This window comes from Chenopodium quinoa, unplaced genomic scaffold (assembly GCF_001683475.1).
Source record: "Chenopodium quinoa cultivar QQ74 unplaced genomic scaffold, ASM168347v1, whole genome shotgun sequence".
NCBI classification, from domain to species: Eukaryota; Viridiplantae; Streptophyta; class Magnoliopsida; order Caryophyllales; family Amaranthaceae; genus Chenopodium; species Chenopodium quinoa.
The window spans coordinates 1,932,130-1,954,613 of NW_018743955.1; the positions used below are offsets into that span (position 1 = coordinate 1,932,130).

Sequence of the window (22,484 nt, forward strand, 5' to 3'; positions counted from 1 at the left end):
GATTATTAACCCTAACCAAACGGCCCCTAGGTAGTTTTAAGAAATATGAAGTATTGAGTTCAAGACTCAATTTGTCAACAGTTGACAATCAACATATCTTTTTGTTTTATATACTAATAAATGATGGGACTCATCAATGCATGGTGTAATTTAAGTACAAATTAAAAGAAAATAACTTGGTTTTATGGTGCATTAGATGCTTAAATATACCTAACAAAGTATAAAAGTCTAAACACTTAAAGAATGAATCTTAAAGTTATGAGATGATGTATGATAAAAAATATAAGAAACAAGGAACAAAAGAATGGAATTCAAGATTCCAATTCTACCCACGAGTTCATGTTATTATTGTAGCTAACTTGGCATATTATCTACACCGACATTATATATTGCTTGAGCGTCTCACTTTAGTAGAAAACTCAAAGCTATAGAAGTGAAGCTAAGTTATTAACATATGAGCTAGAAATGAAGCAATGCAAGTTATGATACATGAGCTATAAGGTCATCTAGTTTGGATCATATTAAATTCCTTTTAAAGCTAAGGCTAGAACAAATAACGGTTATTGTTTTCCATAATTGTTGGTTTTATTTGGATGACATGGTCGTTTGAGCTATGAGTAAAAGATGCTTGATTATAAACAAACAGCTCCCACAAAATACTAAGCTAGGTAGCATCTAATGAGTCAAAGATGCTTGATTATTATTGAGACAGCCTGTTAATTTGATTAATTACAATATTAGTTATTGATTGTTGTGTTTTGTCCAGGAGTATTAATTATTAGTGAACCTATATCCTCATACTTTTGTTATTGATATTTATGACCCATAGTTTATTTATTGTCGTAGTCTAATCCTCACAAAAATATTCATTCTTGATAATTTAGATCATAATATTTCTTTTATATGACCCAATATTGGGTAAGTAGTGATGATGTGGCATAATGAAAGCTAGAGTGGGTGACATGGCGTGGTTTACGTGGCACAGAGATGTTATTAGTAACGCCTTTTAATAGATTAGTATAGATATAGATTGGACTATACTTTGCTATCTATCTTAGTAAGTAGTTTTAGGAATTACTTTTGATTAGGTGATACGACTTTAGCACGCATGTGAGTGATACCAAAAAAAAAGGAGTATTTGAGATTATATGTACCCTCTTCATACGATAATATAATGTTTATTTCATTTTGTTTGGTTGTAGACCAGGATTAAAATTTGACTATTAATACTACGTATCTTAAATTATGTTTTCAACAAATATAATACAGAAAAAAGTTGATATTATTAATCTTCACTTTGAGGCATATTATCTCACATGACTATGTTTTAATTTATTTCATATACTTTGTCCGTTACTCCATCTTAAACAACTATTATCATTTTAGAAAACTTCACACATTTTGAAACATTACCATGTTTGCACATGATTTTTTTTAATCCCTTATTATATGTGCCCGTATTTATTCCTAGAGCTTGCCTTTTAATAGATTGATAAATATTATTTTAATGGAAAATTGGTTTACTTTACTAAATGAAAGTAATAAAAATTTGAACGTATTCATATTCTTGCATATTCGCAAGACATCAGATCTAGAAATTTAAACAATCAACTCAGAAAGATAATGATACATTGGTACATTAGAAATATAAATTGATAATAAATTGATTAAAGGAAATTAGAAATAAAGAGAAAGAAATTTTCAACTTGAGGAGGATGGTGGGGTACGTAGCTGTGAGGAGGAGAGACTGAGAAAGAAGCCGCCACTAGCTGCCATTGTCAACTTGGGAGTGAGATTTTTTTATTCTAGATCTGAGAGGAGAGAGAGAGAGAGATTGAAAGAGGTGGTGGGGGTTATGGGATTGATATTACGGCTATTTCACCAAATGTCACTGAGTAGTCACAAAATTCATTGAATACCATCAAAGTTTTCAAAATTCACCAAATGTCACTAACAAACAATACAATGACACCTCGTGCCACTAATAGCATATGGACGTTAGTTTTTCGTTAATGCAGTTCTTATTTTACCAAATGCCATTACTTTGGAAAATTATTTCACCAAATGTCATTACTTTTTAAAATTAATACACAATAATTATTTATTTTAATGAATAAAAATAATACTTTTTTTAAAAAAATTTCATGACGAATAAGGTTTTGGGGTTCATTTTGACCCTTTATGAATACAAATTAAACTCGAAATTGGCTAAAAAAACGTAAATAGCCCGTATTGCATTTTTTTCTGAAAAAAAAATATTACGATATTGACATACAAAACGGGGCATATATGTTTTTTTAGTCAATTCCGAGCTTAATTTGTTACCATAAAGGATCAAAATGACCCCCAAAACCTTACCCGATCAACTTTGATGGTTAAAAATAACGACACACTAATCGAAATAATTTTCAACACAAAAAACGGAGCATTTACGTTGTTTTTTTTTGTCAATTCTGAGCTTTATTTGTATCCATCAAGGGTCAAAATGACCTCTAAAACCTTACCCGATCAATTTTGATGGTTAAAAAATAACGACACGCTAATCAAAATATTTTTCAACACACAAAACGGAGCATTTATGTTTTTTTTTTCTCAATTCCGAGCTTAATTTGTGTCCATAAAAGGTCAAAATGACCCCCAAAACTACACCCGAGTAATTTTTGCCACGAATATGAAGTAAAAAAAATTAATTTTATTAATTAAAATGAACCAATCATATTATGACACGTGTCAAGACTTAATCTTATTGACTAACAGAGTTAACGGTCGTTAGTCAATGATGGCATTTGGTGAATTTTTTAAAAGCTTAATGGCATTTGGTGAATTTTGAAAACCTTGATGGCATTTGGTGAATTTTTGAAGTACTCAGTGGCATTTGGTGAATTTTTTAAGTACTCGGTGGCATTTGGTGAAATAGTCGTTGATATTATGGTTTCTAGTTAGGCCTTTACTTTTACTCTTTGAGAGTTTTGAAACCTTTTTTTTTTCATTTGGGGATTGAAAATCTAAAATATGCGGAAAATTAAGTAATGTTGGATATTGGATATCCAAAATCCAAATTTTGGATATTCGATATATGATTTGATTTTCGTTTTTTTATCTGATCACTTGATATCGATTTCGAATCAAATATCTATAATTTTCGGATCGTATGCTAATCAGAACATCAGATCTTTGAATTTTCAGATAGTTTTCCTTAGCACTACCACTATATTATGGTTTGGAAAAGGAAAGTACAGGACTGTGAAAAATGTGTAACTATCCTAATGAACAATAAATAAGGCCTTGTTTGGTTGCACGTCAATAATGGTGGTTTGTAAAACATGAGAATTAATTTACCCCACCGTACCTTAGTCAATCAAACTTACCAAATTTATTTTTTGATGAAATGACATTATTTCCATAAAAAAATTTAGGAAAGTAGTTCAAGTTATAATAATTGATGGAATTACATGAAATTAAGCAAAAAAAACAATAAAAATTAAGTTATAGGAAATACAATTTCCCTTTATTTCCACCAAACATAATTTCATGCATTGTAACTTCGTATAAGTATTCAATTCCCATATGCAACCAAACGAGGCATAAGAAAATTAAGACTATTTATTCCCTTTACCCTTTATTGAAGACCCCACATAGTGATATTCATCTAGGAAAACATATCATTACGTGCAATTTAATAATAATGTGTACTCTTTAATATATTTAATTATATATCTTTTTTTAGAAATAATTAATTATATGTCTTTTAATCATAAATGTATTGTTAAAAACTAAAAAAAAACAACATGAAACAACATAAACAAACCAAGATTACATCGTTTAATTTAGGTCTCAAATAGTAAACATAGTTTAATTACTAAACATAATTAATTATTTTTGTTTTGAGTATCAATTTTCGAGGCGCTTGAGTGCTTATCAATCATTACAAAATCCAGTGGCTTCGGAAAGCATTCATCTAAACCGGCTTCAATGAATGATTGAATGTCAGACTTTGCTTCAGAAGTTGTCATGCCAAATATTAAACACTTAACACCCATAGCTCGCAGCTCTTTAGTTGCCTTTGCATAAAAGAATAAAATTAAAAATCATTATACATAAATTATCATGCACTATTGTTATTGGAATATATTACTATTATTTATAAGGTAAGAACGCAAGGATGGTAAATTTCCTTATTTATTATCATGCATTATTGTTATTGGAATGCTACAAACATTAAATATATTAGTATTGTATATGTTAAGAATGCAAGGGGGATAAATTTTCTTATTTCATTCAATATCATACATTACTGTTATTGGAACGCTAGCTATAAAAATTAAATTCTTTTTTATTAATTTGAATAATGGAGAATGAACAAGATCGTGAATATAATGATATATATAGTAATTAAACTAAATATACCCAAATTTTATGTAATATTAGCTAGGGGAACATAATTCATATTGTATATATAATTTGAATGGTTCCAATTTATATAATCTTATATATATGCACTATCACCCAATTATTATATATTTTCTAATTAAGTCAAAATGTAATAATTATCATAATTGATTTATTTATTGCCCTTTTGAAACTTTTTTTTATTAATAACCATAAATAATTAACAGTGAGATGTTAACACCAATATTTATAAAACTAATAAAATCATCAAGATAATGCACAAATAATTACCTGAATCTCATCCATTACTGGCAATTTCATTTCCATGATAACAACATCAAAAGAATTTCCTTCATTGAAAATATTTACGACCTCTTTGCCATTTTCCACAAACTTAGTTTCAAATCCTTTCTTATTAAGAAAAGCTTGTTCAATCTTTCGAACAAGAACGTTATCGTCTACAATTAAAGCAGTGAACTTCTTCACATCACTCATGCTACTATCTCCAACCATTTTAGACATGTCTGAAAAGCACACATAATAACAACAAAAAAATGATAGAAGAATTAGCTCATATAAAAAGTAATACAATAGTTTTATAGAAATGAAAATTTTTAATAATTCAATTCTAAGTTAAAAACATGCATTATTGGATTAGAGATAAACTCTCTCTAATCTAATTTCATGGAAAAAAAATTGTATAAAAGCATAATATAAGGAGAAGGATGATTTTTGAAGAAAAATATTTAAAACTACCTTTTTGTCGATGAATTGAAGAATACATGGTTCTTCTCTTACATTTATATTTAAAAAAAATCATGCACAAAATCAAAATGATCTTGAGAAACAATACCCGATTTGATACGATTTATTTGATATGATATGTATGATTTTGATTTATATTACAGACCTAAAATCATAGTTGTTATTTGCTTCGCATCATCATGATTTATTAATATACTTCATAGCCAAAGTTGGTTAACTTTATGATTAATAATCTAAAGGATTTTTTTACTTTTACCGGCAAAAAAATCATAAAATTGTTTTTTACTACCAAAAATTTTAAAACTTTTATTTTACCACAAAATTAAAATTAAAAATTATTTTTTACACCTTCCGTCAAAAACCTATTGGAATTTTTTTAATTCTTTGATGCCAAACACATTATTTTTAGGGGTTTTGGGGGGGTATTTTGTCCCATTGAATCAAATTTGAGGTCAAAATTGATAAAAAATGATCGGAAATGCTTCCTGTTGCGTGTTTAAAAATATATCAATATGTGTGAAACTTACAAAACGAGGCATTTCCGATCATGTTTTGTCAATTCTGACCTCAAATTTGATTCAATGGACCAAAATTCTCCCTAAACCTATGAACAACATGTTTTGCACACGAAAATCGAAGAATTTTTTTAAATCGTTAAATTTAACGGTTTTCTTGACGGTAGGTGGTAAAAATTAATTTTTAGAAATTTTTTTGGTAGTAAAATTAAACTTTTAAAATTTTTGTAGTAAAAAACAATTTTGTGATTTTTTTGGTGGTAGTAGTAAAAAAATCCTAATCTAATTTTTTTTCATACGGATTTACATGGATACTCTACCAAATTACATTATTAATTTGGCTAAATGATAAGTTTTTATTCAATATGATTTTAGGGTGATTTTGTACCTTGTTTAATTGATAAATTGGTGTTTTGGTTCGCTTTTACTCTATTTTCGTGCAATTTTTGTGTATCCTTTGCTTCACGGGTTGTTAGTGTTTTTGTTGAGTTTTTAGGTCTAAAGACGACCATTTGAAGTATATGGATTAAAAACCGAGGTTAAAAGCCATGACAAAAGAGAAAACTGAAGAAAAAGTGAAGAAAAGGGCCTAAGAGAGCCTGCACGGACGTGCCATACCTTACACGTCCGTGCAGGAGTGCTTCATAACAATCAGGAACTTCAATTTGCAGCTTTCATAGTCTGCACGTCCGTGCAGAATTAGGCACGTCCGTGTAAGATACTCAGCACGTCTGTGCCAAATCCTGCACGTTCGTGTAGCCTGCCTAGCCCAAATCAGTTTCAAAACCGATTCTAATGATCAAGGCCTGCATGTCCGTGCCATATGTGGCACGTCCGTGAAGGATTCCCAAGCCAAATCAGTAGCTTCTGATTATAGTCCTCCGGCTCTGCATGACCGTGCATAAGGTGGCACGTCCGTGCAGCTTAGTCTGGACGTTTGTGCCAAGCCTAGTACGTTCGTGCAGACCTGCAGGCGTGCCCGAATATTGTTTTCTCCGTTTTCTTTATTTGGGGTCTTATAAATACTCCCCTTTTAGCTCATTTGTAAGGGCATCCAAGTTTTTAGAGATTTCTCTTAGTTTGTAATCTTAGAAACACAAATATTCTCAAATCATTAGTTAGATTTTAATTATTAGTTTGGAAATTTCAATCTCAATCATTGTAGAAGACAAGTTCCACCATTGTTATTCAAAGTTGAAGCTTTTAGTAACATTTCTTACTCTTCTCTTCCATTTTAATTGCTTTGATTGTTAATTATTTGCTTAATTCTTGTATGCTTAGATTGTTAATTAGCTTAATCTTTAGTTTGAATCTTGTTCATGAGTAGCTTGAAAACCATAATTGCTTTAAACTCCATGGATTGTGAGTAGTCTAATTTTCTAGGGTTTGGGTAAAACCCTTAATGTAGTCACTAATTACTTGTTTCATGTGTTAATTTGGTAATTTTTGGGTGTTAATTAGTTGAGCTTAAGTGGTTTTATTTCTTAGTTCATTCTTGTATATGGGCATTGCTAGAACTATTATCCAAGCTTTCTCAACGAAGGATCGAGAGATGAACTTGAGTTAGCTCTCTTATGCTTAATTGACTTGAAATGCCATGAGAATAGGAATTTCCAGTCAATGGAATGTTTTTGTCATCATTATTATGCTTTAATACTTGTTTATGCTTTGTAACCACGAGAGTAGGTTGTATTCATGATTCAAGTAATCCCTCTAGCTTGAGAGAGTAATTGGGTGCTTTAGATGACTTCCCCTATATTACCCCCTTAATTTACCATTGTTTGTTGCATTCTATTTGTGATGAAGTTGAGTGGTATATCCTGAGCCCTATAATCCTCTAAATATTGTTAATCACCCCTTAGTTGTAGTTGATTTGAATTGGTTCATGTTACATAAAACCAACCCAATATTGACTTCATTTAGCTTATTTAAACGGTAGTATCTCGGTGGTTGATTCAAAGCCTCTCTTTGGTTCGACCCTTAATTACCGTTTCTATTAGCTAGTGAGACCAAGATAGGACTTTTATCTTTGGTAGGCTCAACGACGGCCTATCAAATTTTGGTGCCGTTGCCGGGGATGCAAAGTAACATTGAATGTATTATTGTTGAATGAGTCTAAGTGTGTATATTTGTATCGTAATTTTTCTTATTTATTTTTTCTTAATTGCGTTTTTAACTTGTGATAGTCATTGCTAACGTTTTCTTAGTTTTGTTTGACTTTGCATGACATGAAATAATAAGCAATCATCGCTTATTCCCATGGATTTAGAGTTGAACAAGACCTTAAGGAACGTAAGGAGACTCTTGCAAGTTACTCCGGAATTCTCCATTGTCTATTCAGATTCCAAATTGGAATAGGTTATCAGGAACAACGAAGAAGACAACATGGGTGATAATGATCTTCCTCCTCCTCAACCGTTGCTTCGAGATTATGACCACTCTAAACGCATTCCAACTACAAAGTGACATACATCTCCCCACTACAAATGCAAATAATTTTGAGCTTTCACATCAACTTATCCATATGATCCAAAGTGATTAAGTTGGTGGTAAATCTCATTAGTGTCCTTTTCTCATTTGGACAACTTTCTCGAGTTGTGCACGACCATCAAGCAAAACAACATTACGGAAGAGTGCATCCGTATGCACATGTTTCAATTATCCCTCCGTGACAAAGAAAATAATTGGTTGAGAATGGTAGAAGAGGGATCATTGAGCACTTGGGATGAAGTCACTAGAGCTTTCCTTAGAAAGTATTGTCCCCCCAAAAAGACCACCGAACTAAGAAGAAAAATCACCAATTTCACCAGGAGATTGATGAAACGTTAAGTGAAGCTTGGGAGCATTTCAAGGTTTACACTAGGAAATGCCCACACCATGGTTTCACATCATGGATCATCGTTCAAAGCTTCTATGATGGTCTTACTCCTACTTCAAGGGCCAACCTTGATTCCGGGGCCGTTGGTAGCCTTAAAAAGCTATCGGTGGATGATGCATACAAGATGATTGAAGAAGTGGAAAAGCACTACGCATATGGAGATGATAGAAGGCAACCTCAAGCAAAGAAGGGAGGAATCCACAATCTTAGTGCAATAGACCTTATTGCATCAAAGTTTGATATGCTAGCTCACAAGCTAGATCAAGCCACCCTTACATTTCGAAGCTCTTCTTCACAAGTCATGTCTTATGAGACTTGTGGAGGAAATGGTCACTTGTCCTCCTATTGCAACTCAACTAACCAAGAACAAGCGGCGGCCATTGGGCAAAGAAATGATCAATACTCCCAGCCCTACAATCAAAGTTGGAAACCCCAACAAAACACAGGGTTGAAGCAACAAAACCAAGGCCTCCCTCAAAACCAATACAACCAACCCCATCCACAAAACAACAAGCTCCATACTGTCACCCTAATCAAAAGGACCAAAACCAACAAAGACAACAATATAACCAACCCACTCCTCCTCCTCCACCTCCTCAAAAGACTAGCCTTGAATCCGTGCTTGAAACTTTCATGACACAACAAGCAAGAAGCAATGCGGATATGACGGCAAACATCCAACAACTCCAAGCGCATAACAAGATAATTGAGAATCAATTGGCTCAATTACGTAACAAGTTGGAAGTTTATCCTCCAATCCTAGCGGTCACTTCCCAAGCTCAATGGTTGTGAACCCAAAGGAGCAAGATAAGGCCATTACTTTGAGATCGAGGAGAGTTTATGAAGGATCGGTTATGAGTGAAGGGGATCCACAAAAGAGAGATGAGGGAGTTGTGGTGAGAGGTGAGGATGATTTTGAAAATGAAATAGTTGATGTTGAGAAAAAAGAGAAACAAAAAAGAGATAAGGGAGCCATAAAGAAAAATGAGGGAGATGAGGAAAGAATTGAAAATCCCCCCATGAAAGTATACAGGCCTCCCATTCCATTTCCTCATAGGATTGTAGAAAAGAAGTTGAATGAGAAGTTTTCGAAATTTCTTGAAGTCATGAGAGGACTTCGATTGAATATCCCCTTTCTTCATGCTATGTCACAAATGCCTACCTATGCAAAAATTTTGAAGGATCTTCTATCCAACAAGAGTAGGCTTGAGGAGAGTGCAACCATCTCCCTTCCTAATGCGGTGAGTGCACTAATTCAAAACAAGCTAAGCTTCCTCAAAAGCTTGGTAACCCCAATAGCTATGCAATACCGGTGAATATTGGAGATTTGGAAGCTATGGATGCTTTGTGTGATCTTGGGGCAAGTGTGAGATTGATGCCCTATTCTATTCAGAAGAGTTTGAAAGTTGGAGACTTGAAGTCAACAAGAATGTCCTTACTATTGGTCGACCGCACGGTTAGGCTACCTTTAAGAATTCTTGAAGATGTATCAGTTCGAGTTGGGAGAGTATTTGTGCCTTGTGATTTCATGGTGATGGAAATGGATGAAGACACAAGGGTACCCCTTATTTTGGGGAGACCATTTTGAACACTGCAGGTGTAGTAATTGATATGAATGAAGGAAGATTGACATTGAATGTGGGGGATGAGAAAATTTCATTTTCATTCTCACAAATGTTGAAAAAGCCATCGTTTGATAAAATTCATAGAATCGATGCATTAGAAAGGGACTTAAAGAAAGTTTGTTTAATGGAGATCCTTTACAAGTTATCCTAACAGGAGGCTTAGTTGAGGAAGGTAAAGAAACAAGGGGGTATGATCTTTTGCTCAACCAACCTTTAGTCCAGAATTAAATGAAACTAAAAGTGCTTAACGTGGAAGTAAATTAAGAGGGGAGGACTACGCCTTCTCATAAGGTTGAACTTAAACCCCTTCCCCCTCTACTTAAATATGATTTTCTTGATGATAGTGAGAGTTATTTTGTTATTGTCAATGCCAAGCATGATGATATCTCTCTTGAGAAACTCCAGCTAGTTGTTCTAAGGGAGTATAGAGATGTTATTGGGTACAAAATTATGACATTAAGGGGATAAGTCCCACCATTTGCATGCATAAAATTTTACTTGATGATGATCATGCTTTTTTGATTGAGAACCAAAGAAGGATCAATCCAAACATGAAGGAAGTAGTGAAAAAAGAAGTTTTAAAACTTCTTGAAGCGGGCATAATCTACCCTATCTCCGATAGTAAGTGGGTTAGCCCAGTTCAAGTTGTGCCTAAAAAAGGAGGCATGACCATCTGATGAGTGACATTTATTTCTTATTTTAGCATCTTTAGACTTTAGTTTATTTATCTCCTATTCCGGACTAGCTTAATTGTCGATAACATTTGGTGGTGTTTATTCGTTCCCCGTGGTTCGACCCCTATGCTTTCCTTATACTCGTATTAGGTTTGTATAGGTTGTATAAATTGTATTTGATCTAGGGATGGACAATTGACGATGCGTTTATTCCCTTGTCACCATCATCAAGAATGATAAGGGTGAGACCATTTCTACAAGGTCGGTCACCGAGTGGAGGATGTGCATTGATTAAAGAAAATTGAATAATTCCACCCAGAAAGACCACTTCCCACTCCCCATCGTTATCAAATATTGGAAATAGCATCACATAGTCATTATTGCTTCTTAGGTGGATATTCGAGATTCTTCTAAATCCCAATCCAACCCGAGCACCAAGAAAATACTATATTCACATGTCATTTTGGTACCTTTGCTTATCGAAGGATTCCATCTAGACTATGTAATGCACCTTCCACATTTCAAAGGTGTATGATGTCTATCTTTTCTGACATGCTTGAATCATCAATTGAAGTATTCATGGATGACTTTTCTGTTTTTGGTTCATCTTTTGACATTTGTCTTTTGAATTTAATTAAAGTGTTAAAATGATGTCAAGAGGCGAACTTAGTTTTGAATTGGGAAAAATGTCATTTCATGGTAGAGGAGGGCAATATTCTTGGTCACGTGATTTCTAGTAGGGCCAATGAAATAGATCGTGCCAAAATTGAGGTATTTGAGCGCCTCCCACCCCCTACAAATGTGAAGGGGATAAGGAGCTTTCTTGGACATGCGGGTTTTTACCGCCGGTTCATAAAGGATTTTTCAAAATTCGCAAAGCCGCTCACTCAATTGTTGGTAAATGATGCCCCTTTTGTGTTTAATAATGATTGTTTAAAGAGAGATGAATGATTAAGAGAAAATTAAAAGAATGCTAATGAATGAAAACTGATTGTAGGTGAATGTAGATGTAAATGATGAATGAAAATGGAGTTTTTAATACGATATTTATAGAGAAAATCAGCCGAAAAAGATAAATTAACAAAACAGAGTCTGACGCTCAGGAAACAGAGCTGGCGCCAACCCTGGCTAGCTGGCGCCAGGCACCAGCACTAGCACCAGGCGCCAAGCCTAGTTCCAGGCGCCAAGGCCTGGGGTTGGACGCCTAGCTCGATTTCAGCGCGTTTTCGAAAATTCGATAAGTTTACCGTACTGGAGGATAAAATAATATAATTTCTTCGAAAATGCTATTTGATTTTAATTAAAACTCTGAAAAGTCAACAAAAGTCAATTTATCAATGCTAATTGAATTAGGAATGAAAAGAACCTTCTAGAAGATTCTAGAAGACTAAAACCATTCCTAATTGCATTAGGAATGATAAATCATATTTGGCCCTCCCCTAGATCATTGGGCCGCATATAAGGCTCGAACTAGACCCAGTTTGGTAAATTGGCCATAACTTCCTCAATGTTCATCAGAATTGGGCTTATAATATATCGTTGGAAAGGTCTTTGCAATCCCCATCCAACTACACCACTACTGGACCCATATCATGGAACAACCAAACTGGATTGACTGTTTTCTTAAAATAAAGTTTTCAAAAACAAAGAGAAGAGAAAAGAAATAAAAACTTTCCGCACCACTAGACCTTTCCACACTTTCGCTTCATTCGATTATGATTCGACGTGAAAGGTACTCATCACTGGGTTTGGTTTTGGGGAGACACAAATGGGTGTCTACAGTTTGCTAGCATTTGATAGGTTGAAGGAGACATTGATTTTGGCCCCTATTATTTAACCCCCCAATTAGAAGCTTTCTTTTGAGCTCATGTGTGATGCTTCGGATTTTACCGTTGGATCCGTTCTTGGACAAAGGAAGGATAAGAAGCTCCATGTTATCTACTACACTAGCAAGACATTGGATGAAGCACAAAGGAATTACACAACCACGGAAAAGGAGTTTCTAGCCATTGTTCATTCAATTGAGAAGTTTAGGTCTTACTTGTTTGGGTCTAAAGTCATAGTCTTCACCAACCGTTCGGCCTTGAAGTACCTCTTGTCCAAGGAGGAACCAAAGCCAAGATTGATATGGTGGGTCTTGCTCTTACAAGACTATGACATTGAGATTAGAGACAAGAAAGGTGTCGAAAATGTTGTGGCCGACCATCTTTCACGGTTGCCTATCTTTGTAGGTGATCTTCATAACTTGCCAATCAATGATTTATTTCCGGATAATCAACTATTTTCTATTCTTCAAGCATCGGCACCATGGTTTTCGGACATTGAAAACTATCTATCTTGCTCTATTCTTCCTCCCGACCTCTCCTCTCAACAAAAAAGGAAGTTTCTACATGATGTTCGTCAATACTTTTGGGATGACCCCTTGCTCTTCAAACAAGGTGTTGATGGCCTTTTTAGAAGGTGTGTCCCGGATGTTGAAATTGAAGATGTTATCACAATGTGCCACTCCTCAACTTATGGAGGGCATATGAGTGCTAACAAGACTTTGGCGAAAATCTTACAATGTGGTTTTTATTGGCCCACAATGTTCAAAGATGTGTGGGGTGTGGTGAAAGCTTATGACCAGTGTTAAAGAACCGGTAATATTTCAAGAAGAAGTGATATGCCTTTGAACAACATTCTTGAGCTAGAGATTTTCGATGTATGGGGCATAGATTTTATGGGGCCTTTCCCAACCTCTTTTGGGAACAAGTTCATTCTTGTGGCCGTGGATTATGTGTCAAAGTGGGTAGAAGAGATTGCATCTCCTACTAATGATGCTAAGGTGGTGGTCAAGCTCTTTAAAAGAGTAATTTTCCCAAGGTTCGAGGTAACACGTGCCGTCATTAGTGATGGAGGTTCACATTTTGCAAAGCGGTCCTTCCAAGCTCTCCTTGAGAAATATGGTGTGAGGCACAAGGTGTCATTGGCTTACCACCCATAAACAAGTGGTCAAGTCAAAATTTCAAACAGGGAAGTAAAAATGATTTTCAAGAAGACGATGGATAGGTCTAGAAAAGATTGGTTAACCAAATTTGATGATGCTTTATGGGCCTACCACACCGCATTCAAAACTTCAATTGGCACCACACCGTACAAGCTTGTTTATGGGAAGTCATTCCATTTGCAAGTAGAACTTGAGCATCGTGCTCATTGGGCTATCAAAACATTTAATTTTCACCTTCTAAGTGCCAGTGAAAAGAGTTTTCTTGACCTCCATGCCTTGGAAGAATTAAGGTTGGATGCATATGAGAGTGCACGGATCTACAAAGAAAAGACCAAGGCTTGGCATGACAAGCATATTAGCAAAAGGGAGTTTAAAGAAGGTGACAAGGTCCTACTATTCAATTCCCGGTTGAATTTGTTTCCGGGTAAGCTTAAGTCAAGATGGAGAGGACCTTTTACCGTTAAGAAGGTGTTTCCATATGGTGCAATTGAAATCTCAAATGACAATGGTGAACCATTCAAGGTGAATGGCCAAAGAGTTAAGGCATACTTTGACGGTTTTGTGCATGAAGAAGCCAAGGTTGTTCACCTTGATGAGTTTAATGTTCCTTACTCTCAATGATCATGCAATGTCGTCAAGCTAGTGACGTTAAAAGAGCACTTCCGGGAGGCAACCCGAGTTTCTCAACCTCTCTCTCACAAACTATTATTTTCTTTCCATCTTTCTTATTATTACTAACTCTTCTCTTAATATCTTTTGTAGGTATTGATGAAGAGAAAGTAAGAAAATCATCCTTGGAAGTGAAGTAGTAGCTATAATAATAATGTTGATCATAATAATTTTATTATTATTATGCCTTAAAAAAAAGTCAGTACAGCATTAGGTCTGCACGGACGTGCAGAACATAGCACGTCCGTGAAGAGGAAGGCAGCACGAATCAGGAAGTCAGGATTGGATTTTTGAAGTTTGGCACGGAAGTGCTAAACTAAGAACGTCCATGCCGTTAATGTTGCACGTCCGTGCATAATCATGCACATCCGTGCTACCGCAATCAGGAGCAACCAGGAAGTTGTGAAAACAAAATTCATATTCGGCAAGGACGTGCCAAATTCAACACGTCCGTGCAGACATGCACGTCCGTGCCGAGTAACCCAAGAAACCCGAGTATTCAGCTCAGCTTTAAACAAAAAAAAAAGAAAAAAAATTCATTCTTTTCTTTCTCACCCACAACCCTCCTCCTCTTTCTCTCTCTAAACTCCTTTCCTCCTCCTTCTTACTCACTCAATTTTCCCTCATACACTCAAATCTGCACCCAATTTCAACAAATTTTTACAAAATCTTCACTCCTTTTCACTCTAAATCACAAAGTACTACTCCTTTTCAACATTTAAACCCAAAAATCACCCAAATTATCACACCCTAACTTGAAAACAATTGATTTGGGGGTTTTTCTTGTGGGTTGAAATTGAAGCAATTGGTTGAAGGAGTAAGCTCAAGCAAGTACATGGAAGCTTAGGGAGGTTCATTTGCGGGTTTCACACTCACGATACGCTCGGTATAATCATTCCTCTCCCTTACACTTGCTAGCTTAAGTTTGTGGTTGTTTGTGCATGAAATTACTTGAAATTTTTTTCTAATTGCTCATGAGTGAATGATAGTTGATAATTGTCAAGTTTTTGTGAATTCGAAGGTGTTTGGTGAATGTTGTGAGAATTGAAATTTTGTAAGTAAGTTTGGTGTTGTGGGGTTGATTTTTGTGAATGAAGAACATGCTTGCTTAAGTGAATTGTTGTGTTGATTTGTTTGATAATATTGCATGAAAATAGTGTTGAAATTGTTGTGAATTGCATTATTGAGATAGTCTTGGTTGTTTGGTGATTTGCTTGCTTTGTTTTAGGTGGTGGACTTAGAGCTTGAATTGATTGTGTTGTGCTTGTTGGTGTTTTGTGAGGCTTGATTTGTTGGCTTAGAGGACTTAGTACCCTTTGTGTTGTTGTAGTGATTTCCTTGCTTTGTCTTATTTGATTGCTTGCATAAAGACCAACCATGTCTCGACGAAATTGACCTAAAAACACCGACAATAGGTACCGCAACCCATCACCTCCTCCTTTCATTGATCCACCACAAGTGGATACAATGGGCATTGTTTTTAATGACCCGGACTTCTTGGCCAACTATGTTAAGAATAATAGGAGGCGAGTCAAGCCAACCAAATTCTACAATGGCGATGTGGCCGACACCTTAGGGGTGGGGAGATGTAAGAATGCTTTTCGAGGGCTCCAACCTAGGACCTTGGCTAGATTAGCACGCCCCAACCTACTAGAGGTTAACTCTTGAGTTCCTCTCCACCCTCTACGTGCACAGAGACACAACCCAAGCCCCTCGTCACATCACCTTCTACCTCATGAATGTCAACCATAAAATGACTATTGGGAGGGTAAACAAAGCCTTTGGATGGCTTACTACGGTAACCTAGACCTGGAAAATGGGTCATTCGGGTCGGGTATGGGTCGGGTCATTTCAGGTCGGGTCGGGTTATTTCGGGTTTCGGATTGATTTCGGGTCGACTAATAATCGAGTTAGGTCGAGTATCGGGTCAACACTTCAGGTCGAGCTCTGGTCGGGTCAATACGGGTTGGGTCAATTTTTGGGTCCAATTTATGGGTCAACTTCGAGTCGGGTCATATTCGAGTGATGCAATTGGTTAAATTCAACTTTGTATATATATATATATATATATATATATATATATATATATATATATTTTTTTTTTTATGAAAAACTCACTATATTTATTAAGGCTACTTTTTTCATGGAATATAGTAGTTGTTTGACTTTTATTGACCTTTTTTTTAGTGTTAGATTAAGAATCAATTCCAGGATCTCCTGAAAGTAAGAGGTGCTCTAACTAATTGAGTTATACCTCACTCTCTTATTGATCTTAGTTTTAATACTCTTATTATCATTGTCACTGTTGTAATAATTTCTTTGTATTATTCTTTTACTCCCTCTGTTCCAAATTACTCGCAACAATTTGACAATTTGCACTATTCACACATCTCACTTTGACCATTATTTTAGCTATTTTATGAAAGTCAATGTAGTCATGTAAGATGTTGTTGGGTCTATTAACACATCTCACTTTGGGTTTTGAGTCTATTTGGGTCAATTAATTCAAGTTAAAGGTCGGGTCAACTTCGGGTCTCGGGTTAGTTCAGGTTAAATTCAAGTCAGGTCGTTTCGGGTCTCGGGTCAACTTCGGGTCGAGTCATCTCGGGTCGGGTCATTTCGGGTTGGGTCATTTCAGGTTTCGAGTCAAGGTCGGGTCAATTCCACTTCGGGTCAAGTATGGGTCGGGTCGGGTTGATTTGAGTTCTGGGTCATTTTTGGGTCACTGGTTTCGGGTCGATTTTGGGTCATTCGGGTCAGGTCATCGAGTCTGGGTTAGGATTGCCAAGTATACGGGAACCATAGGAGCCAAGGGCAAGTACCCCCGAAACTATGATTCGGGGGACTTTTGAAGACGACTTACGGGCCTATTTGATTACAACCCTAGGTTCGATAAGGCCACAACCCTTATTCACCCCGCTTTCAGACTTTCACAGCGCACCATCGCAAACACGACATTTGCTAGAGGTGACAGCTCAGGGGTAGCGTCAACTAGGGAGCTTTACTTCCTTTGGCACTTGAGCGATGAAAACTCGGCCTTAGATGTTGGGGCTTGGTTTGTGGACCTCCTTGAGGCATTTGCCACGGGTTCCGGCAACATCACCATAGGTGGCATGATCACCATAATTGCTGCTTTTCTTGATCTTGATTTTGCAGATGAAGAGGTTTGTCCTGGGCCGACCTAGTTGGACATGATGTCCTTGGGAACAATGAAAGGGATCAAGGATGTACAAGGACCCTACCCCTTTGTTTGGTTAGTAAGTAGGCTTCCATACACCTACCTCCTTAACCCTCGAGAGGACCGTCATTTATGAAGAGAGTAATTGGGTCTTTACCAAGAACTTTCCTTGGGCTCCCTACGCAGAGGGAGAGGAAAGAGAAGAGCAAGAGCAGGAACAACAACAAGAGCACCTGGAACAATAATTCTAACAACAACAATTATATCAACAACAACACCATGGATATCAACAAGGGTACCAAGTTCAAAGTGTGGGTAAGGACAACCCACACCTTTCATTCAAGCAACAAATGTAGCTCATGAATGCAGGCTTCAACCGCATGTCCACCGATTTTGAGACTATGAGAAAGTCTCACAAAGACATGAGGTCCTCCTATGACAATATGAGGACAAGCTTCGAAGGTCTTCGATCAAAATTGGGTGAATTTCAAAACATGTACCGACATTGGTACCCGGAGGGCTCAAGCTCCCAAGGCGGCCCGAGCCAATGAGTTAGTATTCCTTTTTACCTCCTCTTTTTCTTATATTGTTTTAACATTAGGGACAATGTCCATGATAGCTTGGGGGGAGTCATTGGCTCATGTGTTGGTTCATATGTGTTTTTGTGTTGATGGTGTTGATTTTGCATGTTGTTTGTTCGTTTCCCCTAACATCCAAACCCCTTAAATCTAAAATTGCTCCCTTTGAAATCCAACACCCTAAATCCAAATTTGTTAATTTGTGAATACTTCTCCTCTCTCTTTATTTAGATGTATAGTTATGCTTAGCTTAGTTTATCTTAACTTTGCAATTATTCTTGCTTTATAGTAACAAAAAAAAAAAAAAAAAAAAAAAAAGGCCAAGGATGAGACTTAAACGACGATGCTTATATGTTTTGCTTGCTTGACTCTTGAGTGATGAGTAAAAGTTCTTTTAGAAAGGTGTGTGCAAGAGTTAGGGTCATATAGAGGTCTTTTAATCTTGATTGCATTAGAGTATATGAAATAAAAACCAATGAATGCTCAATTGCACGTCTAGCATAGGATATTGTCAAATTTGCCAAAAGTAGGATATGTTTGAATCAATTTGCAGTCCCTTGTGCACTTGATGTGCCCTCTTTCCTTCCCAAAATGAAACTCTATTAGGGAATTGGTTCTATTTGTATCTTGTGTAATAAATGGCATAATAAGCCACATGTTTCGAATAAAAGAAAGAGCCGCTCACAATTAAAAGAGGCAAGGGCATGTATGTTGAAAAAAAGGGAGATAAAAAAAACTCCTCCAAAATTATCAAAATTTTCACTTTTTCTAATCTTGAGGTCAATTTGTGGATGTCTGCCACGCATTGTCTATTTTGATGTTTCTTGTGTATTTCCCGAGTTAGAGTGTAGTTAAAGGGGCTTGGGAGTGCTTTTTGGGAGGTGGACTTGCATTTTGAGATTTTATAAAAAAAAAATAAAAAAAGGGCTTGTTGCAACTTTTGGAATATCTAGACGTGCCCTAATGAACTAGTAAAAGGCCTAAAGAAGTATCCTATTGCAACCTTTCTTAGTTCTCCTCTCTACCCCCAACTCATGTGCACATTTGTATGATTGGTAATTCTTGAAAGTCGTTCACTTGTCTTGCTTGTGATTTATATCCCGATGAGTTAACTTAGGTAATAAAAACATTGGTTTTGATGTGTTTTGATTACTTTGGTAGTAATGATGTGGTTTGATAGTTTTGTTGTGGTTTTTGTGAGTTGTGGGTTAAGATCAATGGAAACCCTCACGAGATAAAAACTTGTCCTCTTAGGCGACTTAGGGGTTTAAATTGCTTTTCACTTGTGCTAAAAGTGATTATGGTTATTACCATGCGGATTTATGTTTTTTTGTTTCCTCTTTATTACCTCTCCTTGGTTTGATCATTTAGCAAGTAATCTTCCTTCTTGATTTGACATGTTTGCTTTGCTCGAGGACTAGAAAAAGCTTAGCTTGGGGGGATTTGATAACTTGTTATTCGATATGATTTTAGGGTGATTTTGGACCTTGTTTACTTGATAAATTGGTGTTTTGGTTCGCTTTTACTCTATTTTCGTACAATTTTTGTGTATCCCTTTGCTTCATGGGTTGTTAGTGTTTATGTTAAGTTTTTAGGTCCAAAGACGACCATTTCAATCATATGGATGATAAACCAAGGTTAGAAGCCATGACAAAAGAGCAAAACCGAAGAAAAAGGGAAGTAAAGGGCCTAAGAGAGCCTGCACGGACGTGTCATACCTTGCACGTCCGTGCAAGAGTGCTTCATGAAAATCAGGAACTCCAATTTGCAGCTTTCAGAGTCTGCACATCTGTGCAGAATTAGGCACGTCCATGCAAGATACTCAACACGTTCATGCAGCCTGCCCAACCTTAATCACTTTCAAAACTGATTCTAATGATCAAGGCCTGCACGTCCGTGCCATATGCTGCACGTCCGTGTAGGATTCCCAAGCCAAAGCAGTAGCTTCTGATTATAGTCCTCCGGCTCTGCACGACCGTGCATAAGGTAGCACGTCCGTGCAGCTTAGTCTGCACGTCCGTGCCATATGCTGCACGTCCGTGTAGGATTCCCAAGCCAAAGCAGTAGCTTCTGATTGTAGTCCTTCGGCTCTGCACGGCCGTGCATAAGGTAGCACGTCCGTGCAGCTTAGTCTGCACGTCCGTGCCAAGCCTGGCACGTTCGTGCAAACCTGCAGGCGTGCCCAACTCTTGTTTTCTCCGTATTCTTTATTTGGGGGTCTTGTAAATACTCTCTTTAGCCCATTTATACGGGCATCCAAGTTTTTATAGCTTTCTCTTAGTTTGTAATCTTTAAAACACAAATATTCTCAAATCATTAGTTAGATTTTAATTATTAGTTTGGAAATTTCAATCTCAATCATTGTAGAAGACAAGTTCCACCATTGTTATTCAAAGTTGAAGCTTCTAGTAACATTTCTTACTCTTCTCTTCCATTTTAATTGCTTTGATTGTTAATTATTTACTTAATTCTTGTATGCTTAGATTGTTAATTAGCTTAATCTTTAGTTTGAATCTTGTTCATGAGTAGCTTGAAAAACTTAATTGCTTTAATCTCCATGGATTGTGAGTAGTCTAAGTTTTTAGGGTTTGGGTAAAACCCTCAATGTAGTCACTAATTACTTGTTGCATGTGTTAATTTGGTATTTGTTGGATATTAATTAGTTGAGCATAAGTGATTTAATTGCTTAGTTTTGTATATGGCCATTGCTAGAAATATTATCCAAGCTTTCTCAACGAAGGATCGAGAGATGAACTTGAGTTAGCTCCCTTATGATTAATTGACTTGAAATGCCATTAGAATAGGAATTTCTAGTCAAGGGAATGTTTTTGTCATCGTAATTATGCTTTAATACTTGTTTTATGCTTTGTAACCACGAGAGTAGGTTGTATTCATGATTCAAGTAATCCCTCTAGCTTGAGAGAGTAGTTGGGTGCTTTAGATAACTTCCCCTATATTACCCCCTTAATTTACCATTGTTTGCCACATGCTATTTGTGATTTGTGATGAAGTTGAGCGGTATATCCTGAGCCCTATAATCCTCTAAATATTGTTAATCACCCTTTAGTCTTAGTTGATTTGAATTAATTCATGTTACATAAAATCAACCCAATATTGACTTCATTTAGCTTATTTAAATGGTAGTATCTCGGTGGTTGATTCAACGCCTCTCTTGGGCTCGACCCTTTCTTATCCTTTCAATTAGCTAGTGAGACCAATAGGACTTTTATCTTTGGTAGGCTCGACGACGGCCTATCACTTAACATTATGTACTCAATCAAAAGAGATTCACAAAATCACTTATCATTTCACGAGATTTTGAAAAAAAAAAAATACATTGTAAGAAAATAAGATTTACAAACCAGTCTCATATACTATATTTTTGAGAAAGAAACTAAGCTACGAATTACATATATCAATTTCGTCAACTAACCCTTATTTCTACGTTGTATTACGATTAATATTGATTATTTTTCTATTTAATTTAAATGTTATATATTTTTTTTATAATAAAATGGGAATTAGAATTGAATTTTATGTAACCTCACATGTTCTATTCAAACTAATGATAACTCAACTTACATGTACATGAGAAGTATATAGTAGGCAACATAGTTGACATTTTTTTTCCCCAAAACAAAACATAAGTGCTTCACCTCTTCTAATAAAGATATATGTCAAATAATAATTTTGAAATTTTCACAGAAATACGAATAAGATAAATCAATTTTTAGGGGTTTTGTTCCAATGTTTTCCACGAAATTGGTTTATTTAAATAAGCTTAAAAGATATTGGTATAATTCAATGTCTAATGGATTCTGAACATGACTAAACTGAATTATTCTGACCGGTCTCTGACCTTATTTTGAGCAAAACCCATAATAATATAGTGTTAACTAGTGACCCGAATGTTTAGAAATAAATAAATAGTTGGTTATTAACCATCATGTTTGCCTTTAATTGCCAAACAAAAGAAATGATATGTAAAAGGCCAACGTTCTTGCTAATAGATAATAACCCCTATAAAAAAATTATAGGCACAAAATCATCTATCTTCCTTGCCCCTTGCTTCCTTTTATCATACTTCCTTGCCTTCACTACTCGCATTCTATTATCATTGCAACTTTGACTTACCCGTGGATAGTTAACAAAAGTGTCCGAAATGAGTTTTCACCACGTATTCAAACTTTATGTTTAATTGTTTAAAATCTACATTTTAAATCGAAC

General features: G+C 35.8%; 3 protein-coding genes across 3 annotated transcripts; 2 read left to right on the forward strand and 1 right to left on the reverse strand.

Moving 5' to 3' along the window:
• Positions 1-3,844: 3,844 nt before the first annotated feature.
• LOC110689548 (two-component response regulator ARR22-like) lies at positions 3,845-4,911 on the reverse strand. Its single transcript, XM_021866326.1, has 2 exons — positions 4,681-4,911; positions 3,845-4,061 (listed from the first exon to the last, which is right to left on the reverse strand). Exons 1-2 carry the CDS (start codon positions 4,909-4,911, stop codon positions 3,870-3,872), a joined length of 423 nt encoding a protein of 140 aa, XP_021722018.1. The 3' UTR covers positions 3,845-3,869.
• A 4,418-nt stretch (positions 4,912-9,329) lies between these two features.
• Positions 9,330-10,135, forward strand: LOC110689104. Its single transcript, XM_021865834.1, has 2 exons — positions 9,330-9,788; positions 9,830-10,135. Exons 1-2 carry the CDS (start codon positions 9,330-9,332, stop codon positions 10,133-10,135), a joined length of 765 nt encoding a protein of 254 aa, XP_021721526.1.
• A 3,751-nt stretch (positions 10,136-13,886) lies between these two features.
• On the forward strand, positions 13,887-14,453 carry LOC110689106. The gene has a single exon (XM_021865835.1). The coding sequence runs from the start codon at positions 13,887-13,889 to the stop codon at positions 14,451-14,453; it is 567 nt and encodes a 188-aa protein (XP_021721527.1).
• The last annotated feature ends 8,031 nt before the right edge of the window (positions 14,454-22,484 follow it).

Coding starts and splice junctions, on each gene's coding strand:
- LOC110689548 (XM_021866326.1), bottom strand. CDS start 4,911: ATGTCTAAAATGGTTGGAGATAGTAGCATGAGTGATGTGAAGAAGTTC. Junction 4,062..4,680: donor CAGTAATGGATGAGATTCAG/GTAATTATTTGT, acceptor TTTTATGCAAAG/GCAACTAAAGAGCTGCGAGC.
- LOC110689104 (XM_021865834.1), top strand. CDS start 9,330: ATGGTTGTGAACCCAAAGGAGCAAGATAAGGCCATTACTTTGAGATCG. Junction 9,789..9,829: donor CCATCTCCCTTCCTAATGCG/GTGAGTGCACTA, acceptor CTTCCTCAAAAG/CTTGGTAACCCCAATAGCTA.
- LOC110689106 (XM_021865835.1), top strand. CDS start 13,887: ATGGATAGGTCTAGAAAAGATTGGTTAACCAAATTTGATGATGCTTTA.